The following is a 24225-nucleotide window of genomic DNA, read 5'->3' on the forward strand; positions in this document are numbered from 1 at the left end:
TGTTGTTGTTGTATATTCTATGAACAAGTCCTTTAGTAAGAATATGTTTAATGAACAGCTAGATAGATCATAATTAATGTACCTTTATTATTATTATTATTATTATTATTATTATTATTATTATTATTATTATTATTATTATTATTATTATAAACTTTCACATATGATATAAGTTTTAAAAAATTCAAAATTAGATTTCGTCCCCGAACCACTTTCTGCTAGACTTGTTGTTGTTTTTTTTGGCCAAAACTTAACAAATTTTGTGGCCAAACAAATTTTGCCAAAATTCCCCCCCAAAAACTACTTGCAATATCTATGATCCAAAACCAATTTCTTTTTCTAGATTTTGGGATCTGTTTTTTGGGCCAAAAGTCTAAAACTTAACAAATTTTGTGGCTAAACAAATTTTTTACCCAAACTATTTGCAATATTTGTCGAGAATTTTTCGAAAATAACTTTTTTATCACCACAAAATAATAATAAAATCTATGTATATTTTATTATTTTCCAAACTTTATTTCATAAAATTTCACCAAATATATTATATTGTAATCTACTTCCAATATCTATGACCAAACATGTTAACTTCACCCAACTAAAGTTTGCACAGAAATCAGATATGAAGCTGAAGTTTTGTTTCCTCATCTTTGGGAAAAGGTGCACATTTTAGTCATTTATAACTTCCCATCAAGTAGTTCCCCCAAATGCAGGTATTCTACATCTCTTGTGACATCAGATTTCAAGCCACACATCCCAAGAAAATTTCTTCCCCCCACAAATCAACCAAATTCGTTTAAGACAAACTAATATATTTTGTTCGCTTTTATTTTACTTGTTATTATTATTTTAATTGTCATTTCTAATATATTAAGCAAAGTCAATTATTTTTTTTATTTTTAGATTTTACCTTTAGAATTAATTACTTATTTCTTAAATTACTTTTCAAAATTTAATATTAAATATTAAATAATAGGAGTAGTATGATATAATAGTCATACTAAATATTCCTCCCGTTTCTATTTATATGTCATTCTTATTAAAAATAAATAGTTTTTAATATTTGTCATTTCACAAAATCAATGCATAAATGACATTAGTTTTTCTATTTTACTCTTATGAGCTATTAGCCTTGAAAATATACATTTGACCAACATAAAAAAAACTAAGTAAATAATTTTTATTCATTGATCAAATTAAATAATCTAAATAAATTAATTCATGTTCATTGATTGAAAACTTGACTTCAAAAAAAAAACATTAAATAGGGGCAGAATAATAAACTTACTTAGTTTCTTAATAAATGTGAAATTTAAACAGTGACATATAAATAGAAACGGAGGGAGTATTATTTTCTTTTAGGACCTGTTTGGAAAGCCACCCTGGTAATTGAATTTCGTGTAAACTGTAATTACACTGTATGACATATTTGGTTAGCTATGTAATTACTTGGTCAACAGGTAATTGAGTATAATTGATAGGGAGTAATTACACTCTCCAATTCTCAGTGGGGCGGGGGGAGCGGGGGGCTATGAATTGTTGTAATTACAAGGTGATTACCTTTTAATTTTTTTCCTTATATTTCTATTTCTATTTCTTTCGTTTTAATTTATTTTTTATTACTATTTTTAAAATTCTTATTATTTAATATTTTCTAAAAATATTTTATTTTATTTTATATTAGTTATATTTAATTTCCTTTTCATTCTCAATCTTTACTTCATGTGATTCCATATGATTTTTCGAGTTATCTTTTTTTAATTCTATGCTTATTTTTCATTAACATAATTTTGTTAGTAATTCTAATTTTTAAATTAAAGTAGAAGTCATTGTTGAACAAAGTTGTAGACTTATGTTTTTCTTTTCTTATAAATCATATTTATGTACTTTGAAATTTGACATAAAAGTAGTGTTATGTTTAAAAAAAAGTATTTTAAAATTTAAAACTTATGTTATATTTTCATTTTTATTTATTTTAGTATTATTGACTTGATATTTCACATTGCAAGCCATTTATTTTTTAGTTAGACTTGATAGATTATCTTTTTGTCAGATATTTTAATAATTTTATGAAACAGCCTCTAGCAGAAATGCAAGGCAAGGCTGCGTACAATAGACCCTTGCGGTCAGGCCCTTCCCCGGACCCCGCGCATAGCGGGAGCTTTAGTGCACCGGGCTGCCCTTTTTTTTTTATTATTTATAATATTAATATTTTTATCAACTATGCCTTTCATAATGTTGAAAGAAATCTTGCATTTTAAATTTTTATAATAATTTAATTAAAATATACTAATTTTTAAAATATAAATCAATTGTTTTTATAATATTAGTAAGAATGTATTATTAATTAATATATTTTTAAAAGACTATATATATCTTAAATATTTAATTTAATATCATCTATAAAGACCCTTATTTGTCTAATGTAAAATTTAAGTTTAGATAATTAACTTTAATTTTTAAAATGTAAGATAACCTTATGATTATACTTATGCAACCAAATAATACATTTATAATAGTGTAATTACACTGTAGCAAACAAACAAATTATTATAATTACTAGGTTGATAATTACTATTTTAATAATTACATCAATTTCAATTATCAGATAGACTTTTCAAACAGACCCTTAACAAATGCATCAATCCAAATATGACAAGTAAAAAGTGAAAAGAGGGAATGCCGCTAAAGAAAATTTAGTCACATTTCTGAGAAAGCTCTGAAAATTGATTCTAAAAAGATACTACTGCTAAAGATGAATTCTGCAAGCAAAAGCCTCTGTACAATAACCATTCAAGGTAGTTAAATTACAAAATTCTCATATTTGTTTCTGTTGCTACAAGGGCTGTATACAACATAGTAAATAATAACACCTTATAAAGAAGCCATTGAAACCAATTATTAACTACATAAGCCAGCCTTTCGAACTGAATGGTTTCTTGTTACAGCATAAGCATGGAAAAGTACTGCTCAAACTCTTTATCAATGGTTAGTTTCGGGGAACTTGGCTGTGAATCTGCATCAAAAGAGAAATATGTATTATCTAAGTAAGTCAAATAACCGCGTCCTCCGTATAAACATACATGGACAGATGAGAGGCATGCAACTAACGCTGCAAAGAGTTTTTCCATTTTTGACTGATTATGCCATCGGCTGTCTATGAAATGTGAACATGATGAGATAACCGGAACTTGGACAATTCAACAACAATATACCTAGTATGATCCCACAAAGTGGGGCTTTAGGAAGGGTAGAGTGTACGAAGACCTTACCCCCTACCTTTACCTCAAAGGTAGAGAGGTGGTTTCCGTAGACCCTCGGCTCAAGGGAAAAATAGTCCAAAGCAGTCAAGAAAAAGAATTAACAGAAGTACAAGAAATAACAATATAGTAACAAAAACAACAGATAGTAACAAGACAATAACTACAACAAAATAATAGGATAGTCGAAGTACAAGAAACAACTGATAGTAGCAGAAATCGAAGGATAAGAAACCACAGGAGCAAGGCTACAACTAATAGTATGGACGGATAACAAGACAATGGATTGTTGTCTACTAACCTTCTACCTTAATCCATGTCCTCCACAATTTGGACAGTTCAAAGACCAAATATTTAAGAACCTCTATCTGCTTCACAACTCTCATGAGAAAGAAGAGGAAAAGAGAAAGTGGAGGCTAAGTTACCTTGGTTAACAGTCCATCTTCCAGATGAAAGAACATAATTGTTCGGATTCACATTGGAGTTTAGCAAGTTTTCAAGTTCTTTTCCTGTTGTGAGCTCAATGCCCTCTGTCCTGCATTCTGCGCAAGTGCAATCCTCATGATTCCCAAATCCCAACAAGTGCTCCTCATAATCCATTGACGGGTGGCATCCAGAACCATGATGTAGAGTACCCCATCCTCTGCCAGTAGGTGGTTGCTCCAGCATATCAGGCATTAATTTTGTCACTGATCTGCTCTTCAAAGAATAAAGGTCGTTTTTGGACCAGTTGCCGCACAAATTAACAGATGAAGTTGAAGCCTCATCGGATGAACATGGTTTCAGACATCCAGGATCAAGTTTAGTTTCATGAGACATGACAGAGTCGGCATCTCCAGAAAAGCTATTGCTGCCATTTTCAGATTCTAGTTCAGAATCATCATCTTGGCCCCTTGCAGTATTTTCTACTATAATCATGCATGCCGAAGGCTCTTTAGCAGCGGTGCCAGTATGTGAAGAACTACATTCAGCAGAGCTATGATACGAGCACATATGTTTTGGTAGAGGCATTCCCAATTGTTCAGCTTGAAACTTTCTTTTCTTGTTAAAGTAAGCAAGGCTGGTAGGCAGTAACTTGCTCATATCAACACTGGTACAATAAGTAAACCAGTATGAGGAAATGAAATCATAGTTGAATGATGATCCATTTCGAAGGGCAAGAAGAAAATTGTAAATACCAATCAAGACAAACATGCAGATTATCTTCTCTTACTTAGTTGAAGTTTGAAAAGCAGATTTCATGGAAAGATATTAAAATTCGAAAGCTACGTGTAAGCATACAGAAACTTAGATCGCATTAGTTCATCTGTTACAATAATGCAGAGTATGCCAACCACTTGTTTAAGGAATAGGTAGAAAATCTACATCACAAACTACCTCTCAAATCATAACAATTATCTTCAAGCATTTGATGAGGAAAAGGGGAATTTTACTGACAAACTAAGTGGAACCGACACAGGCTGAAACTAAGTTTTGGAAGAGCAACTATACACATTTTCATTGCAATGTCCATAACTGCACTTTCTTGTTCTTCTCTGTACCACTGAGTATACTCAATTCGAACACAACGAGTTCAAAAACTAAAGATCCAAAACTTTGTTGAGGCTACTGTTGGTGGACTCCTTTTCTCAAATTAAGACTTGGAAAAGCGAAGGAAAAGAAGGACACGATTTTTCCTTTTCTTTATTGGTACAAGTTTGCTTCAATTTCTACGCTTCTAAAATATTCGGAATTTGAGGCATTGAAGATGCGAAAGCATGCTAAGCTGATTCTAGAAGATTGTACTATTGTTGCGGTCACACTTAAAAAACATGTCCTTTTATTTCTTCACTGGAATTGAGCTATCTTGGTAAGTCCCTTGCTGAATAGTTCATCTCCTTTCTTCTCCATATGAGATGCACATATGATGCTGAAGTATTACCATGGAATGCTTCATAATGTAGTAATAACCTAGAATCAAACTCCCTCCACCCTTAACAGAGGTCTCGGGTTCGAGCATTAGGAATGGAACAATTCCCTGTAGGAAGCCTTGCTCTCAAATAATTCACTCGCAACACAAATCTAGATTAAATTGGCCAATGGGTTCTGAATAACAAATGGCTGGAATCAAACAACAGAATCTACCAAGCCAAGAATATCAGTATGTTAATTTGACATATTAGGTGACGCAGTGGAACTGAATTTCTCCGATTTCACAAACAGAACAATACCCAATTTTAAATACTTAGCATGAAAATTACTCCCATGTTTATGTACTGAAATAAGAGTTTTCAAATGCTCATTGATTTGCATTAACTAATGCGAAAATCAGATAAAGGCATACTATAGTCTTGCACCTCAGCTAAATGCAGATCAAACCAACAAATTGAAATATACAAACACACACACATAAATATCAAATATTTAGCATATAAAATTGATGATTCATTCCTTTCCAGTTTACCCTGTGACCCAAATCTTAATAACTTTTACAGTAATTAATGTAAAGATATGACACGTGAGTTTTTAATTGCTAACTCAACCAGTCAACTCAAAACTAGCTCTTCGTGAAGAATGGATTGTTCGAGTACATATAAGCAAATCATCAGTCGATTTCTCAACCGATAGTGGACTTTTGCCCACTAGGGGTAAAAAGGAGATCCATCAAGAAATATCAACTAGTTGACCAACTTGAAATAAAACAACTTAAATAAAACCCAAGTAGCATTAAACTAACAAAAAGGAAATTGGTTAAGCACCTCCACCCCGACGGTAGATCCTGGATTCGAGTCACATCGGAAGAGAAGTGTGGAAATATTATAAATACTCAAAATGAGGTGTAAAAAAAAAAAAAAAAAAAAAAAAAAAGAAATTGAAGAAACATGAGATCCAGATTGAAAAAACAAAACCTGTTGATATGAGTACGGATATGCATATTATCTTGGTCATCCTCCATATTTTGCAGGTAAAAAGAAATGGAAGGAATTTAGGAGTACGGATGATTATGAACCATTGGGAGAAATGGAGAAGGTATAGATTGTGGGGGGCTGAGGGTGACAGACACTACCCATGACTATATAATATGATAAAGTTGGAAAATTATCATTATCTACTACCTCCATCAAATTATTTAAGTGCATGAACTTATGTGAATTTATTTAAAATTATTGTTGGTTATTATCCGGGCATGGCAAAATAATTATCATTCTCGTACCAAATTTATAAAATTCCACCACTCGAATTTGAGGCACGTGCATCTCATCACTATTTCTTCTAAAAAGAGGTTTTATTGTGCTTCAATCCGTTTCACTTTATTTGTGTAATTTAATTTAATTTTAAAAATATATATAAATAATAGAGATGATTATACAAACTTCTTAAACTTTATTTTATATTAATAAAATCACCTAATTTAGAATTCTTAGTATTCAAAATTACTCAACTAAATTTATCATTAATTTTTTTTCCACATATACCATGAGAACTTTAAGATAATTTCATTTTGTATGTTTTTTCTGAATTTTTAAACTTGTAATAAATTTTAAAAGAATATGTAGGTTCATTATTTGACTGAATTAAATGATTTACTTAAATAGACAATGAACTTATTTAGAAGTGTATATTCTCATTTGAAAAAGGAGAAAAGAAAAAAAAATCATATTTGATTATTTGAAATTTATTTATATTAATTAAGTAAAAGTAGGTTAAATTTTTTTAATAAAAAATAAAAAATGAAAAAGAGAAACGTGTACGCACGACGTAATTAGGAGTGTGGGCAAATTTGCTTACAAGTTTAGGACAAGGGGCATGGAGTCCACGAGGAATTACGGTAGATGTCCCTTCTTATCCTCACTCACTCACCTAGTACTAAGTAGCATTTTTTTTTTCTTTTTCACTTGATGCTGATGTTTTGTATTTATTTTTATTTTGAAGTCAGATTAATTTAATAGATCTTTAATTAGAAATGAATGATATTGATAATCTCAGTCTGATTATTTAGAATTTACACCGATTAGTCATACTTTTAAACTAAAGGACTCTTGTTAAAATGCTAAATTTGTAGTAGCAATCCTAACACAATCTTTGACAATATTTAGTAGCATCTTCACTGTTAAGTACCCATAAAGTTGTAAATTTTGTCTTTTAAATAAACTGATCTTTATTAGTAATTAAATGTATGTTTAGTAGAACGTAAATTATTTAGTATTAAGTCATGATCGAGCATAACTTGTAAAATATTATAACATAAAAATATAGATTTATATGCCGCAAAAAGTTTTGTTCGTTATGATGACAAAAATTAAAAACCACTTGCTCAATTTTCGTTTTCTGTGAGTAGCCAGTTTACTTTCTTGGCTTCAGCCTCGTAAGCACATGCATGTGATACAGCCCAGCTATGTTTTGCACTCACCAACAATAGTTAAGCAACAAACGGAGAGAAGGAATAATATTTTATTATGTATAGAAAGAAGGAATAAATTTAACACATAATATATGATTTTCACTCCACTCTTAATTACAAGTTTCGAGTTTAAATAATAAAAAAACATTTCAATAGGAAACTATTTTTCTCCTTAGTAGGCCAACCTTGCATGAATCTGAATTAAATCGAGTCAATGAGTTGAATACCAAATGGTTTAAGAAAAAAATATCTTAAACACCCCCTAACCCCAAACTGGTTTAACCCTTGATAAGATTTAAAAACTTTGATTTAAGTTACTATGATTTGTTTCAAGAAAAAGGATTCACCAATGACTTGTCAACATTACCAATTATGCTGGAAGGAGGAAGACAGAAGTTGACACATAATTGTAGCTGTTTTAAGCTACATGTGAATTCTTTACTGTAAATTAAGAAGGGAAGTTCTATTTTACATGGTGTATACTAGCTTTATAACCCAACTATGAACAATGGGAACTATTGACAGCCGCTTTGATATCTCTCATTACCTTTTCGTTAGTGTCTCAGCATATGGAGGACTGGAGATCTCTGAAATGATAGAAACCAAAGATTGAAAATCGCCTCCATGTTGTTAATCTTGGCAGACGGCGAGAACAGATGAGACTGTTAATCTTGCTATTCCTACGGCAGAGCCAGATTTCCTTTGCTTCTTTGGCAACTAGAACATTGACATCTTGTCACAGGATGTTTCAGTAACATGTTCATCTTGATGTCGAGGAGCCTTCAAATGGTGTCCTATAGCGAACGCCAGAACCTATATGTCTAGTTGTGGGGCACAACCAGCAAAATACACTTGGGCCTAGAACCTGCATTCCCAGGCAAACCAGACAAAATGATTAAACTAAAGAAGTCGGGAAATCAAGGATGAAAAAGAACTATGGATAAGGAAGAGGACGTTAAAGATAGCATATAGAGAAAGCAGAATGATCACTTACTGATATCAAATTATCATATGCACCAAGATCATATGGATGTGAATATACATGACCTCCCTTTTCAGCCAGCCACATAGCTCTGACACCTTCTTGATACTATTAGGCACTAATCAGTTATAACGTAAAAACTTTAACACCACTGAAAAGAATTGAATGAACTAACATATTCAGGTAAAAAGACCTCAATGGTTGTCTTGTTTTGCAAAATCAGATGCACATGCCAACCCATAAAAACACTAAGCGCCAAACATAGTGGGACCAGTAGAAGCCCTGAAATAATCTGCTAAAAGGAACAACATCTGAGCAAATGGATGAACGAAACAGTACTAAGAACAAATCTAGTTCATGAGAAATTACATATACAGTTCTGTAAGAACCTTCACTTTGCTGGTCGTCCTTTGGAGAATCAATAGTTATGCTACCAACAAGCAGAACCTGAAGAAACAAAAGTAGAAAGTGTTGAAGGGTCGCGAGCAGGGCAAAGATGCTTAAATCTTGTAGGTTATGATGATCAATCAAATTTCATCATAAGCACCAAATCAGAATATAAATAAAAAGAAAGAAAGGATACATTCAGGAAACAATAGATTGCACGCACAGCATACCAAGATCATATACAGCCTCTGAAAGGCATCAAAATGTCAACTTCTTACCAGGGAATATATGCAAGCAATAGCGGCGTATAAAACGAAGATGAAGAAGATCTTGTAGTTTGCATGGCCCACACAATTATTCATCCACACGCAATGATGATCCTTGCATTCAAGAGGCAAAAGATTTAGTACATTATCCAGGATATCAAGAAATAACATAAAAGAAAACATAGAGGCATACCATTCGCAGTACACATCTATTACATACACGACAATGATGGGCACGTGGAGGCTTATAAAGGGAACACTTCTGGCAGTATCTCAAATCCCCACCCTGCAGAATAATTCAACAGAAAGAAATCACATCCAAGGACTCCAAACTCAATTTTGCAATATTCTTCTGATGAGTTCATCCATTTTTTGTCCCACAGAAAAAATTCAAGCAGAAAAGCATTAGCTAATAAAATATTTAACTTAGCAATAAACTCTAGAACATACAAAAATGATTAGAGTTTCTTCAAATAATACTATTGACAAAGGCTGTTGTTGAAAATGATTGTTTACCAGATGTTAGTGGATGAAGGTAGTAGGAAAGATGGGCTCTGAAAGCTTCAGTCAAAATGGAAGACTAACAATGAGTGCATGAGAAACTATAATCATCAATTAATCTCTTCTCCAACAACGTGCTGTCAAAGATGATTTTCAATTAAATACTAAAATTGTCAAGTGCTACTTGAATTATGTGCAAAATCATATTTATCAGATTATTGTTCAGGCTTAAACTGGGACTACACACTGCATGATTAAATGCTGTTGGAGAGCGGGAACGCTTAGCAGCTTCAAGAGATTAAAAGAAAGTCCCGAGGAATGCAACTCTTATGATTGGTGTGATTAATCCTAGGAGGGCCTTTAAAGGTATTCAAAGGAGAATGTGGAGGATGAACAGTCATCACTTTGTTAATCGTAGATTTTGTAGTGAAGGAAACTTCACCATGTATATGGGTAATTTGGGGGCACATTCTTGGTGCTTCTACTGAGAGATAATTAAACATAGACCACAAAAAGTAGGAAACAGCACTATCAACAAATTTTAGCTTTGGAACAACTAAATATTTGATGTATCTGGAAATAATATACAATTAGCACACCATGTCACAAAATTACCTTTGAAACTAAGTTAGATACTTTCTTCAATGATATAAAATAGAACGAATCTTAATCTCCATACAACAGTTTTAGTTCCTCCATGCTTAGAAAAGGTCCTTCCACTTGAGTTTTAAGGGGGGCGATGACATACTTTCTTAAATGGAAAATTATTTTTCAAATATTCATGCTTTCACTTAGGGGTGTTCATGGTTCGGTTTGGGTCGGTTATTGATTAAAACCATAACCAAACCAATTTAATCGGTTATTAAATGTCTAAAACCATAACCAAACCAAGTAAAATAATAACCACGGGTTTGGTTATTGTCGGTTTGGTTCGGTTTGATTCGATTATTCGGTTTATGACTAGCCGAGATAATTCAAATATTCTCTCTCTACATTCTTCAAATTCTTATGAAGCTCTTTTTTCCTCACGACCCACGGAGGTTCAAAACAGAAAATGAAACAACTTAAACATTCGAAAAAAAAAAGAAAACAACTTAAAATCAATTTAAAATTTGAAAAACTCCTTACAAACCTTCTCAAAATTTGACAATCTTATACTTGGGGTTGAGGAGTTGAGGTTGCTCTTGAGCCTTCACTGTTAGTCTATGACTGTGAGTCTGTGACTTTGTGAGAAACCAACGTGAGAGGAACAAAAATGTAAAAGGAAAACATATACTAGGGTTTTAAAGTTTTAACTTTTACTTTATGTTCCTGCCTGCTGCTCAAGTGCTTAGTGCTTATTAGAAATTTAGGATTTAGAATTTAGGATTTAGAATTGGGCTTGAGAGTTGGGTTAATGGGCTTGGATTGTTGGACTTGGACCGCTGTTTAGTGTTTATTAGAATTTATAATTGGGCTTGAGAGTTGGGTTTGGATTGTTGGGCCTTAAAAATAAGTATATTAATATTAAATTAATAATTAAAACATATAAAATATCTTTAATTATTTATGAAAAACTAATATTATAAATATAAATAATTATAAATTTTAAGTATATAATTATCGGTTTGGTTCGGTTATTTATTCGGTTATTTTTTTCTATAACCATAACCAAACCAAATATTATCGGTTATTCAAATTTAAAACCAAACCAAACCAAACCAAACTGAATGTCGGTTTTTTTATTCGGTTTGGTTAAATTTTCGGTTTGGTTTTGGTTTTAACCAAAACTGTGAACAGCCCTACTTTCACTTGCTTACTAGCTTTAATTTTGGTAATTATGTTTTCTGCCTTAGTTTTAACTGCCCCAATGTCGCACACTTTCTTAAGTGGAAGGTTTTGCCTTCGCTATTTTATTTATACTACTTCTGAAGTAACAAAAGATCACTTCTATCATTGTATAGATGTAAAAGTTGAAATTTTTATTCGATTATATCATATGTTCTTATATAATACTACTTCAATCCCAATTAATATGATACTCCTATTTTGGGACATCCCAAATTGATTGACGCAATTCCTCCTAATATTGGTTTTATCATTTAAGTATCTTCAAGAAGTCAAATTCAATAGACTATCCAAATACCATAGTGCTAAGTGATACTAATTTTGACACACTTCTAGATTATACTTCTACGGGTTCTTTCAAGTTTGTTTATCATCTTGTGGATTATTAAAGAAAAATCACTCAACTTGCCTGCCAGTTGAAACAAAAACATACCCAGTAAAATCCCACAAGTGGGGTCTGGGGAGGGTAGGATATACGCAGACCTTACCACTACCTCATGGAAATAGAGAGGTTGTTTCCGGAAGACCCTCGTAAATGTCATTCCTGGTTCAATAATCTTTAGTATGTTGGGAGACCAATCTCTCAACCTTAAGTTTGTACTAAGAGAGCAACTACTACATGACAAAGCCAAAAACCAGGTTAAGGAAAATATGACTTTCAATGGGGAGGAAATAGTGAGACATTCTTTATAAAGGTGGAGCAACAACATTAGCTGGCCAGCCAAATAGTTATGAAGGTTCATCAATAGGTTTGATAAGGAGAATAGACTGTGCAGATCTGTTGTAGCAATGAGTAATGGGGTAGAAGGCGGTCAATGCAAGTCAAGACTTGAGGAAAATTCTAAGGGGTTGAGTTTGTGGAAACCAACTGGGGGGTTTGATTACACATCAAATTTGAAGATTGATGATGGTAGAAGAATCAAATTCTGGTCCCTGTTGCACAAGAAGTGTACCTTGAAGGAAATCTTTCTAAACAATTTAGATGTGCTTGCTGCCTGAGTTAGAAATTAAGCAGAACAGGACCCCCTCCTTTTTCTTGGGATGAAGATTGAGCAGGGAACCTTCTGAACAAGGCCATACTTGGAATGTAAAGATAAATTGTAATGCACAGGAATTGACACAAGTGAATCAACTTCGCTCAATGACAAAGGGTATGAATTTTGTGGCCAGATTATTGGCTCTATTTATGAGTAGGGGAGAAAAGGGAGTTATTTCTCTTCTATGTCTCTCTACTCATTATAGTTGTGACAACTAAGTTTTTAAAAGATGGGGGACAAGAAACAGTTTCCATAGATAGTAAAAGCACCTTAACATTACATTGTGCTTCCACTGGTGGTGGGTGGTACATGCCACATTTTGTGTTACCTATCAAGACGGTCTCCATAAAAGGGCAGGGGGGAAGTGTTGGGTAATAGGTGACTTCTGTGTGAAACTGAAAACAGCTTCTTTTTTGCAGCATCAAGTAACAAAGGAGGTTTAAAACATTTTTTTTCTTTTGTGATGGATTGGATTTTCTCGATATTGACTATGAAGTGCTTATCTAAAGAGGCAAGGACTTTAACGAAGAAAACTTTGGGATAGAGTTGCCTGTCCATCACATGGTAACAATGAACCAAAAGAAAGGAAGGTGCTTCAGCTTAAGGGCTCAATGGTAGTATAAATTGTTTTCTGGTGTAGTAAAAAGGAAATGACTTGGAAATCACAAAAGATATCACCACTTTAGATACGTAATTTGTAAAGTTTATATTGTCGAAATTTGGAGCCTTTTGGTTATGTTTGAAATAAATGTTTTTACTTTACATCAAAAAACGATCTGCCCAAAATCAGAGCACAGTTAAAGGGGCTTCCAACCCCGAAATCCAGAAGTACAAAAGAATAATCCCCAGTGGTTTTTTTTTCAGCTCACAGAGGGACGAAATCAGTGTATACAGTTCACAAACATTGAAGTATCAACATTCTGCCAGTCCATCTTCTCCAATCATGAAAAGTTTTTACCTAAGACCTTTGCCCATAATCAAGATTACAAGGCCAAGTATTTGAAAGGAAGATTCTCCAATAATTGACTTCATCCAGTATGACACACGCATCCAACAAAAACATTTTAACAGTAAATTCATTATCCCCAGGGTTTTGCTTGACTTGCTCACTTGCCATGCTTGGTGACATATGTGATATTATAAACTCCACATGGTCATACCATTATAATAACCATAATTTCTTCCAGTATCTATGCCATATTTCGTAAATGGTGTACACCATTAATAATAAACCAAAATCTCCATTTCTGCAAATGCACAAGCCACAACTTGATACTAGTTCAATGTGTTATAAAGTATTAACTAGTTCACACACTCTAGCCTCTACATCCTCAAAAAAAAAAACTTAGCTCCACACTATGCCCGGAGTCCGGGGAAGGACTAGTCTCTACAAGCATAATGCAAGTAGAATATACGTAAATTAAAGTAAATTATAAAGGGAAAGAAACGAAAAAAACCTTTCGCTTGATCTCTTGAACTGTATTCTCCGGGTCTTCCACATCGGGTACGAAGGAGCTAGGAACCCGACCCGGATCAGTGTAGATGGCAAGTGCGTAACTGAAAATGCAGAAAAGAGCAACGACGGAAAACAGGACGGCATTAAGCATACCGGGAGACGACCAAAGTCCCAACCACTGATCAATGAACACAAATACAGTGGTAAAGTAAATGTATGCAATTGCCGCGGCGACGACGATGACGTGGAAGGAGAATCTGCAGCCACGTGTCGCTTTCATCTCCGCTTTTCACTTGCCGGAGTGGTGGCTGAGAGAAGAGGTTACAGATGGCGTCGCCGGTGAGGTTGGTGGGGGAAATTGGAAATGGAATTTACGGGTTGGATCTAAGGCAAAATTGAAGCGGTGTTTGGTTGTATGGGTCCCCCGGCTTAGAAGTTAAATAACTATATTTAACTTCCAAGACAATATAATTGTACCACAAGACAATATCGAATCAATATAATATAATTTAACTAGTTAAATTAACTTATAAAAATTGCAATATGGTAATTAAAAAATTGGAGGGAGCACTAATGATCCTAATTACTAATGTATATCCATTTCCCTTTCATCATCATCATTTTCTCTCCTAAGAAATTAGTTCACAATTAATGATTCTCATTTTCAATTTAATTTATGTATTATATTGTGTATATCTTTACTATCCCATATCATGAACCAAGTTCAGCTCAATATGGATATCAAGATCACAAAATATAGTTATTAGGCTAACAAGAGCTATTAGACTGAGAATAAGTAATAGGGCCAGTGGGCATGGGACAGTTCCATTAAAAAGGGTAGTGATATGTGATTTATGCATTATGCAAATTTTGAGTAAAAAGTCTAATTCATCTCATCTTCATTCTTAGTCTAAGCTTCTCATCCCCTTCTATCTCTCTATGTATTTTCTAATCTTTTTCCCCTTCACTTAACATTTTGTAATGATTTGTCTCCGTTATTATGAATAGGTCAATGGAAAAGGAATTTGGGCTAAAAAACTTCGGCTAGTAGCTTCGGAAAAATTGAGTATAGGCCAGACTTGGACGAATTCTGAGTTAGGTGAAGTCTAGGGTGACCCGGTAATAGGTGGGGGGTCGAATCAGCAATCTGATTAAGTTAGTTGATAGCTAAGATGATACGAAACCTTTATGACTTTACGGAATTGCATTTGGGTGAGTAAAACTTCCGAAATTAGATTTGGCATGGAAGGTATGATTTAAGACGCCATGGGTTGAGGGTGTGTTGTGAAATGGGAGTTTGGAGCTCAAGTTCCGAGTTCTCTATTTTCGTGCAACATGTCAGGCGAAAATAATCCCGCCAGAGCAGCGGGACAGTCGTGAATTAATACGGGATTAAAACCCGAGAAACAGTTTTTTGCATAGAAACTGTTCTTAAGACGTTAGGAGGCAACCCAAGACATTTTTTTTATCACTTTTCCATGGATTCTCACGCCAAAGGTAAGATTTCTACTCCCTGAACTCATAATTCAATTTCTAAAACCCATAAACTAGGGTGAGTGATCATTATTGGAGGGTTGTGGTCTGTGGATAATGGTGGAAATTAGCCCTAAGTGGAATTTGGGATCATGGGTTGGTCTAAGAGTGAAATTATACTATAATTCGAGTAAAGTAGACCATTATATTGATCCATTGTATATATTTACTGTCTTTAGACCAAGAACAAACAGAACGAACGTGGAAAGAGAAAACTCCTGCACTTTAGATTTGTTGAATCTTGAATTCGAGGTAGGTAATGATTTTGTTTCCTGTATGTATTTCATGTACTTGTTAAATTTCTTCATTGCATGCATGTGTGTATATGAATAGGGAATCATACTATAAATTATGTGAAATGATCACTTAGTGGCCTAACTTGTGTTGAACGTGTTATTGGTGATATGATATTGACTATTAATTGTAATTGTGGCTGCTTTGTATGTTTGGATCGGGTGTCATGTTTCGACACATAAGTAAGTGTTTGCAGGTCCCATGAGAGGACCCTTATGTGAATTTGCATGATATTGAGGTTGTTGAACTCTGATCTTGTTGAGTACTGATTGAGATGAAAATGGTTAAGCTTATTCTGTATATATATATATATATATATATATATATATATATATATATATATATATATATATGCTTACTATGTTGGGTTTACTTGTCCATGACTCATTTGCTGGCTAACCGCGTGATCCTACCAGTACACTATTGATTTTGTGTACCGATACTACACTTGCTCTGTTTTTATTGAGTACAAGACATATTCAGCCAGCTCCGGAGAGACCTCGTTTAGAGGAGAGATAGTTGTTCGTGTTCAAGGGTAAGCCATTTCTTTCAGGCTGCCGTGAACTCTCTTTTAACCTAGTTCTTCTTTCGGGACTTAGATGTTCAGACACTGGTTGTATCTTTTATGACTCTCTTTTGGGATAACATTCCCTTTCTTAAGCTTGATAGCTGTTAGAGTTTTGGTACGATTGACTTTCAGTTCCTATAATGTTTTTCCGCATATTTAAGTTGTTGACTAGATTTTCCTGAGCTTATGAAGAGGAACTATCACCACTGTACCCACGACACCTGTACCTGTTGCCCGTCCATTTGCCATTGTAGCTCCTCTAGTAGATGAAGCAGTGGGCACTGATGCCTTCTTCAGACCCCTTATGGGTCCAGTTATGACCAGCACTGAGCACGACATGCTCACCAAGGTTTTGAAACTTAACCCCCTGATCTTCCATGGCTCTGAAAATGAGGATGCCTACGAGTTTATCCTTGATTGCTATGAGAGGTTGCATAAGCTGGGCATAGTACATCAGTATGGGGTAGAATTTGTGACCTTCCAACTGTAGGGTGAGGCCAATAAAGGGTGGAGGTCTTATGTGGAGTGTCGCTCGTCAGTGTTGCGTCCACTCACTTGGGTCAAGTTCCGTGGCTTGCTTTTGGAAAAATATGTGCCACGTACCTTGAGGGACCGCAAGAAGGACGAGTTTATGGCTTTGGAGCAGGGAGGTATGTCAATGGCTGCTTATGAGGCCAAATTTCATGCACTGTCAAAGTATGCTACTCAACTGGTAACTACAGATGAGGAAAGATTTTGTTGTTTGGGAAGGGGTTTAACCCTGAATTATAGGTGTTGTCAGTTCACATGACTTCGTCAGGCATGAGTTTCAATAAAGTCACTGATTTTGTGAAGAAGGTAGAGGGTGTGAGGCGAGATGGGCAGACCAAAGCTTTGGCAGAGAAGCTAAGAGCATAGGTAATTTTTAGAGGTCCTATTCTAGAGGGTAAAGCAGGCCGGTAATTGCAGCCCGACCAATTCAGTCAACTCTACCCACTTCTACTTGTAATTTTCAGGTACTCCACAATAGCATTCAACCCATGAGGGTTAAGGAGCATCTTTTTCGGGTAGCAGGCCATCCTTTGAGAGCGACTGTTTTAATTGTAGAGAGTCGGGGCATATAAAAAGGGAATGTTCTCACCCTTGCAGAACAGATTCAGCACCTCAGTAGGATAGAGCAGTTGTACCCGCGGGCGGGGAAGAAAATGATAGAGGACGTCCATAAGGTGGGTGAGAAAGAAACCAGCGAGACTGTGGAGGCCGAGGTAATGGTAGTACAGATCGAGGAGCAGCGCAGCCAGGCAGGGAGATGGCCCGTCAGGATGATAGGGCCCAGTTTTATGCCTTTCCAAGCAAGACCGAGGCTGAAGTGTCTGATGCAGTGATCACATACACTATTCTTTTCTGTGATCGGATGGCTACAATTTTATTTGATTCGGGGTCTACTTATTCATATGTGTCAGTGAAATATGCTTTGGGTTTTGCTGTACTTTGTGATATACTTGATGCCCCCATCCATTTTTCTACTCTTGTTGGAGAGTCAGTTATAGTCATCCATGTTTATCGTGCTTGTTCTATGATGTCTATGGGATTCCAGACTTGGGTTGACTTGATAATTTTAGACAAATGACCGATTTTGATATAATCTTAGGCATGACTTGGTTATCTCCCTATTTTCCTGTACTTAATTGTAATGCTAAGACTGTGGCTCTAGAAATTCCGAGGAGGAAAAGGTTAGAGTAGGAAGGGGTGTACAAGTATAAGCCAGCTAAGGTCATATATTTTCTCCAGGCTAGAAAAATGGTGGGGCGGAGTTGCTTGTCCTCTCTGGCCCATATTCGGAATGTTGATGTAGAGTCTCCCTCTATAGATTCTATTCTGATTGTGTGTGAATTTTCAGATGTGTTCCCTACAGACTTTCTTGGTATGCCTCCCGATAGGGACATAGATTTTGGTATTAATTTGGAGCCGAGCACTCGCCCAATTTCTATTCCTCCCTACCGTATGACTCCAACAGAGTTGAGAGAGCATAAGGCTCAAATCCAAGAACTCCTTGATAATGGATTTATCCGTCCCAGTGCTTTTTCGTGGTGTGCTCTGCTACTATTTGTTAAGAAATAGGATAGTAGCATGAGAATTGATTAGCGTCAACGGAATAAGGTTAACATCCAAAATAAATATCCCTTGCCACGTATTAATAACCTCTTTGATCAGTTACAAGGTGCATCAGTCTTTTCGAAGATTGATCTCAGGTTTGAGTATCATCAATTGAAGATTAGGCCTGAGGACGTGCCCAAAATATCTTTTAGGACTAGGTACGGACACTATGAGTTTTTGGTGATGTCTTTTGGGCTGACCAATGCACATACATGAGTTTGATGAATGAGGTTTTCAAACCATTCCTAGATTCATTTGTTATTGTGTTTATAGATGATATCTTGATGTATTCGAAGAGTAAACAAGAACATGCAGACCATTTTCGTACTGTTCTAGGTGTTCTGGGAAAGCATACCACTACTAAAAAACTGTTAAAAGAGACCTTAACTGTTGGTCGCTAAAACGCAGGTGGCTTTTTTGTAGAGACCTCAAGAGGTTGCCAAATAGAGACCTCACGAGATCCCTAATATTTTTTTTCGAAATTATTCAAAAAGAGGCCTCGTGAGATTGCTAATTTATTACTTATTTTTATTTTTTTAAAAAAGAGACCTCATGAGGTCCCTATATTACTATGTATTTTTATTTTATATTTAGGAAAAGAGACCTTATGAGGTTTCTAAACATTATTAAATTTATTTAAATTCATGAATAGAGACCTTATAAGGTCGCTATAACTAAAACACATAAGACAAATAAGCGACCTAATGAGGTCTCTTTAATGGAAAAAAATATTATTATTTTTTCAGAAAGAGACCTCATGAGGTCACTTTAAATCATTGCTTGAAAAATGAAATTGCCAGAAAGAGATCTCGTGAGGTCTTTTTTATGCAATTTCTGAAAAATAAAATGCAGAAAAGTGACTTGGAAAATTTTTTGGCAGCTTATTACTTCTTTTTGCAACTATCCACTTGTTATTTTAATTCAATATATATTCTAATCAACTAAATCAAGCTTAAAGAGCTTCCAACAATATATCGATATACCAAATCATTTACTAGATATTCTCTTATCAACTCAATATGAAAAACAACTTAAAAGTTATTCGAATTTGAATGAACAAAACATAAAAGTCATAAGTTATATAATAGAATGTCAAAGTTATCATGCATTCACAAAAAACATAATAAGTAGCATAAAACAACTATAAAATAAGAAATTTAGATTATCTAGTACAACTATAAACTTCACTAATGCGGCAGTGTGTTTTCCACATGATCCTCATCATCTTCTTCACTACAAGACTCATCTATCAAATCTCTTTGTTGACCATATATTGGAAGTTGAGTAGGTCGAGACTAAGAAGGTCGAGGAGGGCAAGCGACACTATTATTTAAAGTAGGATATCTTTCTCTCAATGAAGCAGAAAGCCAATGCTGGTCATACATGTTGCGTTCTTCAGCTTGAACCACAAACATAATCACAATCCTGAAATATGTATTTAAGTTAGTACAACTTTAAAGACCTAACCTTTTAGCATTAAGCAAAACATCTCCCAAATATCGACCTTGGATCACCAATTCATTCCAAGCTTTAGCCAATACTTCAGCAAATTGATTTACAACATTGTTTGCGAGAAATCTGTTAGGATCTGATGCAATGTCGTCTCTGTATTGTTGAAGCAAGCTCCTGCAAATAATAGTTAATATCAAGTTCTACATGGGCTTTAGAGGAGAAAGAACTAGATTTTTTATGATCTGAAGTTACTTTTTCAATATTCACACATGCATACACTGAGGATTCCATCATAAATAAAAAATCAAGAAATAACTTGATAAAATTACAAGAGAAGTTCTGGATAGTGAGTATCAATGCAAACAGTCCTATATAACACACCATTTACCCAACTATACTGCAGATATCATGGTGATTGATATCATGAATTAGGAATATCAAAATCGTATGTCAACCCAAATCGACAGAATAAGTCCAACAATGATTAAAGAATGAAAAGAAATGCCATTATATAAAGAGCTGAAAAATGCAGCACACACATATCTCGAAATTAAAATTGTATGCATTATCAAGATATACCTCTATCTTGTTTAATTCTAACATCTTGGAGTGGATTTCTAGTAGACTGGAGGTGAAAGAATCAACTTTTTTCGTATTGCAGAGTAAGGCAGATAAAGGTTACCAGATGTGTCATACAATTCCCTATATGTAATGCCGAAGCAATTGAACCCAAAACAAATTAGAAATTTAGTTAGGATCGATTTCAAAAATACAACAAACTTAAGAATAGTTTTCCTACTTAACTGAAACCATCAAAGGATCATTAAATGGAAGCTGATCATCAGGATCACTAAAAGCAACACTCTATCACTAATATTAATGGAAGTTTTGATTTCTAAAATGATCTATTTTCATATATGTCAATGGAGTAGGAGTAATTTTTATATGAGTAGCTCAGTATGTATAATTCTCTTTGTAAGATTAGACTGGTAGTAAAGCCCTAACAGTATATACTAATGGGCAGACTCATCTGTTCAAGAAACAATAACAAAATGATAACAACGATGACAATGACACCACCACCAATTAACAATTATACCAACATAATGATTTTTTCTTAAATCATAATCCATGTTGCGCGGGCTCTTCACTTTCTATGCTGCACCCATGTCAGATTCTCCAAAATTATACTTTCTTTGGAGAATCCGACACGCATCTATTAACATTTTGGAAGAGTCCGAGAAACATAGATCATAATTGTTCAAGAAAGAAACTTGACTATAAATTAAGCATGACACTATAGGAGAAAGAAACAAAAAAAGTTTCATTCTTGCCATGTTACCAGTAGTTAATGCAGCAAACCATTCAAGTAACTGGACATGGATGCTGTTTTTGTAGGGCAGGGGGACGATGTAAGTTTGACTCAAATGAGATCAACTGATGATTTCTCATATTCTAAAACTACAATGTTGTTTCAGCAACTTCCAGTTTCTCATGAGAGCCAACAAATGCTTAGCTTTTCTACACCCAACTCTCAAAATCATGTCACAATGCCTTATTATAATTAGCACTCTCCAAGTGCTTTTGCTAGGAACTCATCAAGTACAATAAATTGTTTCAAGAAACATGCAAAAAGGTCCTAATTTTATTTTGTTTGTGGGGATGGAAGTGATAGGTTTCTTGTTTTGGAATCAAGATTTGTTTTTGGGTGTTGTTAACTTTATCTGCTTGTTGGTCTTCCATAAACTGTTGGATTTTTGGTAGCAATGCATAGGTTTTAAATCAGATAGCAAAACAAATCTCAAATAATAAAATACACCAAAATGAAAAAAACAAAAAAAATGAAAATTACTCATTTGTTATTTGACCTTTGCTGCGGAATGCTAGTGGCGCGGCGTCGGAGTTGGTGCTGGAGGCGGACGCCGGATGGGAGGGTAGCACGGCGTGCTTCAGAGTTGGAACTGGCGTCAGAGGCGCAAGTATCAAGAAAGGAAAAGAGAGAGACGAGGGTTTCTTTTTTTGTTGGAGGATTAAAAATTCTTTCTATATTTTAATTTAGTAAAAAATAAGATCCCGGTGGATTTCACTGGATTGTTATTGTTGTTGTATGATATAAGTGGATGTCTTTTTTTCAAGTGGGCCCATTTAAAGTGGACAAGTTGCCTACTATTTGTTTTTCTCTTTTTTTTAGCTATAAATTGCTGTTTTTTGACATTGAAAAATATATACACAGATCTTAGCTTCTCCTCTCTCTTTTTCTTATTTTTTCCTTCTTAAATTGCTAAGTTAGTTTATTTTATAACACTTTATCAGTACGAGCCTCCATCGCTTTGAGTTATATTTTTAAGAAGGTAACAAAAGGGATAAAAATTTTATTTTCTTAAAATGTCTAATATTTCTAAATTTGAATTTGTTGCACTTGAAATATCTGGAAAAGGCTACTCATCATGGACACTAGATGACGAAATACATCTAGAATCTATGGGTCTAATAGACACCATCAAAGATGACAATACGACATCTAGTCAAGACCGTGCCAAAGCCATGATATTTCTCCGCTACCATCTTAACGAGAGATTAAAATTATAGTATCTTACATTAAAAGACCCCCTTAAATTGTGGAAGAATCTAAAAAAAAAATATGACCACCTGAAGTTGGTCATCATTCCACAAGCACGTCATGATTGGCTAAATTTGAGATTAATGGATTTTAAATCATGATAATTTTTTTTTGAAGATTAAGGATAGCAATCCACCGAGTAACATGCTTTTGGATGAAACACTGCTTGTTGTAGATCATGAAAAATCTACAGATGAGTTCATTGCTCACAATATTTTGTGTCAATTCTCATTTGATCCTAATGTGAATTCCTCTATTGTCTCTATTCATGAAACTGCAATGAATCTTTGTGTATGGGATTTGGGGGGTACGTTTCAACTCCATGGCTCAAACAGGTTATACAGATACAGTGAACGTGGATCAACTACAATTGTTGGGATCTACTGATATGTTTTGCTTCATTCCATATGCTAACCCTATAACTCAAGTGTGGGATCTCGATCGACAATTGTGTATGAATTCTTACATTGTGGAAATAATTGAAAATAGAATGGTTGGTGTAGAGATCAATGGAACATCACTGACAACAATTGAAAGCAATAATGCTGATTCACAAAAGGATGGATCACAATCTTCTGGTGATAACTTGCACTCAGCTACAAATACCTCGACATTGGTACCCACGGAAGACTGGAAAGCCCTTGTTAATTGTTTGGATCTACCAAGGAGGACTATTAATATGGTCATGATCAACAAGGGTCACACAGATGTTGTTGAGCAGTCTTATCTGCAACATCTGCAGGTGCAGTTGTTGGGACAACGAGATACAAAGCTTTGGTTTCTATTATTGACATCGCCATATTATGAGTTGCTTGAACCTGAGATGCACACTCTATTTGAGTTGATCATTGAAGCATCAGACAAATATGAGGATGTTGTCTCTTTTCAAGCAATTGAACTCTGGAGTAAAGTCCCTAAATTAGATGGTCTGCAATTCTGCAAAAAAAATTCAGTTTTAGATGAATAAATCACTTGCAGCTTGGTCTTAAAACACAAATGTTCTCACCGAAAGAAGAGGGGTTGATTGTTTCTATCCATGTCAGTTTTGAACAGATACAGGCTCAACTTGCAACACAATTAACAGTCTCTTAGTGGACGAGTATGTTATGCTGGGGTCAACATATACCATTGGTGAAATAGTAGGCGTTGTAATGCGTGGGAAAATAACATATTTATTTGGAGAGAGTGGTGCACTATGCTTCTCTGAATCATTTTGTCCTATGGGGTGGCTTGAAATTATTTTTGGTAGGAATGTTTTGTGGTTTGACATTAGGAGTGTGCTGAAGGGTTATGCGGTTTGGGTTTCGTTCATGGTACCGACATAATAATCGAAATAACACTTGAGCATATTCGAGACTCATTCACCATTATTAATCAACTGGTGATATGTTGTGGGGGATCACTTATAATATAGCTTTTTGGCCAATTTTTTTAATATGAGATTCTCCTATATGGCTGACCAAGGCTACACACTGGAAAGCATGCACAACTTCTCTTCAGCACCTAATTAGGAGGAATATTGCCACTA

At 34.7% G+C, this 24225-nt stretch overlaps 2 protein-coding genes and 1 long non-coding RNA gene across 6 annotated transcripts; all 3 read right to left on the minus strand.

Annotated features, from left to right (window-relative positions):
• Nucleotides 1-2755: 2755 nt before the first annotated feature.
• LOC129876288 (protein FAR-RED-ELONGATED HYPOCOTYL 1-LIKE) lies at nucleotides 2756-6360 on the minus strand. Its single transcript, XM_055951676.1, has 3 exons — nucleotides 6146-6360; nucleotides 3683-4347; nucleotides 2756-3013 (listed from the first exon to the last, which is right to left on the minus strand). Exons 1-3 carry the CDS (start codon nucleotides 6190-6192, stop codon nucleotides 2940-2942), a joined length of 786 nt encoding a protein of 261 aa, XP_055807651.1. The 5' UTR covers nucleotides 6193-6360; the 3' UTR covers nucleotides 2756-2939.
• Nucleotides 6361-7980: 1620 nt separating this feature from the next.
• Nucleotides 7981-14550, minus strand: LOC129877700 (probable protein S-acyltransferase 16). Of its 3 annotated transcripts, none has more exons than XM_055953229.1 (7): nucleotides 14096-14550; nucleotides 9467-9559; nucleotides 9286-9387; nucleotides 8990-9067; nucleotides 8814-8912; nucleotides 8633-8728; nucleotides 7981-8503 (listed from the first exon to the last, which is right to left on the minus strand). In XM_055953229.1, exons 1-7 carry the CDS (start codon nucleotides 14372-14374, stop codon nucleotides 8399-8401), a joined length of 852 nt encoding a protein of 283 aa, XP_055809204.1. In that variant the 5' UTR covers nucleotides 14375-14550; the 3' UTR covers nucleotides 7981-8398. The 3 variants fall into 3 exon arrangements, 2 of the variants coding, with proteins under 2 accessions (XP_055809204.1, XP_055809205.1); XR_008763591.1 differs by having other exon boundaries at nucleotides 8414-8503; nucleotides 8633-8738; XM_055953230.1 differs by lacking the exon at nucleotides 7981-8503 and having other exon boundaries at nucleotides 8631-8718.
• Nucleotides 14551-19656: 5106 nt separating this feature from the next.
• LOC129876706 (uncharacterized) lies at nucleotides 19657-22112 on the minus strand. 2 transcript variants are annotated; one of them, XR_008763403.1, is made up of 4 exons: nucleotides 21946-22112; nucleotides 20657-20779; nucleotides 20130-20251; nucleotides 19657-20050 (listed from the first exon to the last, which is right to left on the minus strand). It is a non-coding gene; the product is annotated as an uncharacterized LOC129876706 (long non-coding RNA). The 2 variants fall into 2 exon arrangements; XR_008763402.1 differs by lacking the exon at nucleotides 20657-20779 and having other exon boundaries at nucleotides 19660-20050.
• Between the last annotated feature and the right edge of the window lie 2113 nt (nucleotides 22113-24225).

Source organism: Solanum dulcamara, chromosome 12 (assembly GCF_947179165.1).
Source record: "Solanum dulcamara chromosome 12, daSolDulc1.2, whole genome shotgun sequence".
NCBI lineage: Eukaryota > Viridiplantae > Streptophyta > Magnoliopsida > Solanales > Solanaceae > Solanum > Solanum dulcamara.

What these genes read in the sequence shown, in the direction of transcription:
- LOC129877700 (XM_055953229.1), bottom strand. Translation starts at nt 14,374, where the DNA reads ATGAAAGCGACACGTGGCTGCAGATTCTCCTTCCACGTCATCGTCGTC. An exon ending in ATAGATGTGTACTGCGAATG is followed by an intron (nt 9,388 to 9,466) that starts GTATGCCTCTAT and finishes CTTGAATGCAAG; the next exon opens with GATCATCATTGCGTGTGGAT. An exon ending in AAAACAAGACAACCATTGAG is followed by an intron (nt 8,729 to 8,813) that starts GTCTTTTTACCT and finishes AGTGCCTAATAG; the next exon opens with TATCAAGAAGGTGTCAGAGC.
- LOC129876288 (XM_055951676.1), bottom strand. Translation starts at nt 6,192, where the DNA reads ATGGAGGATGACCAAGATAATATGCATATCCGTACTCATATCAACAG. An exon ending in ATCCGTACTCATATCAACAG is followed by an intron (nt 4,348 to 6,145) that starts GTTTTGTTTTTT and finishes TTATTGTACCAG; the next exon opens with TGTTGATATGAGCAAGTTAC. An exon ending in AAGATGGACTGTTAACCAAG is followed by an intron (nt 3,014 to 3,682) that starts GTAACTTAGCCT and finishes CTTTTGATGCAG; the next exon opens with ATTCACAGCCAAGTTCCCCG.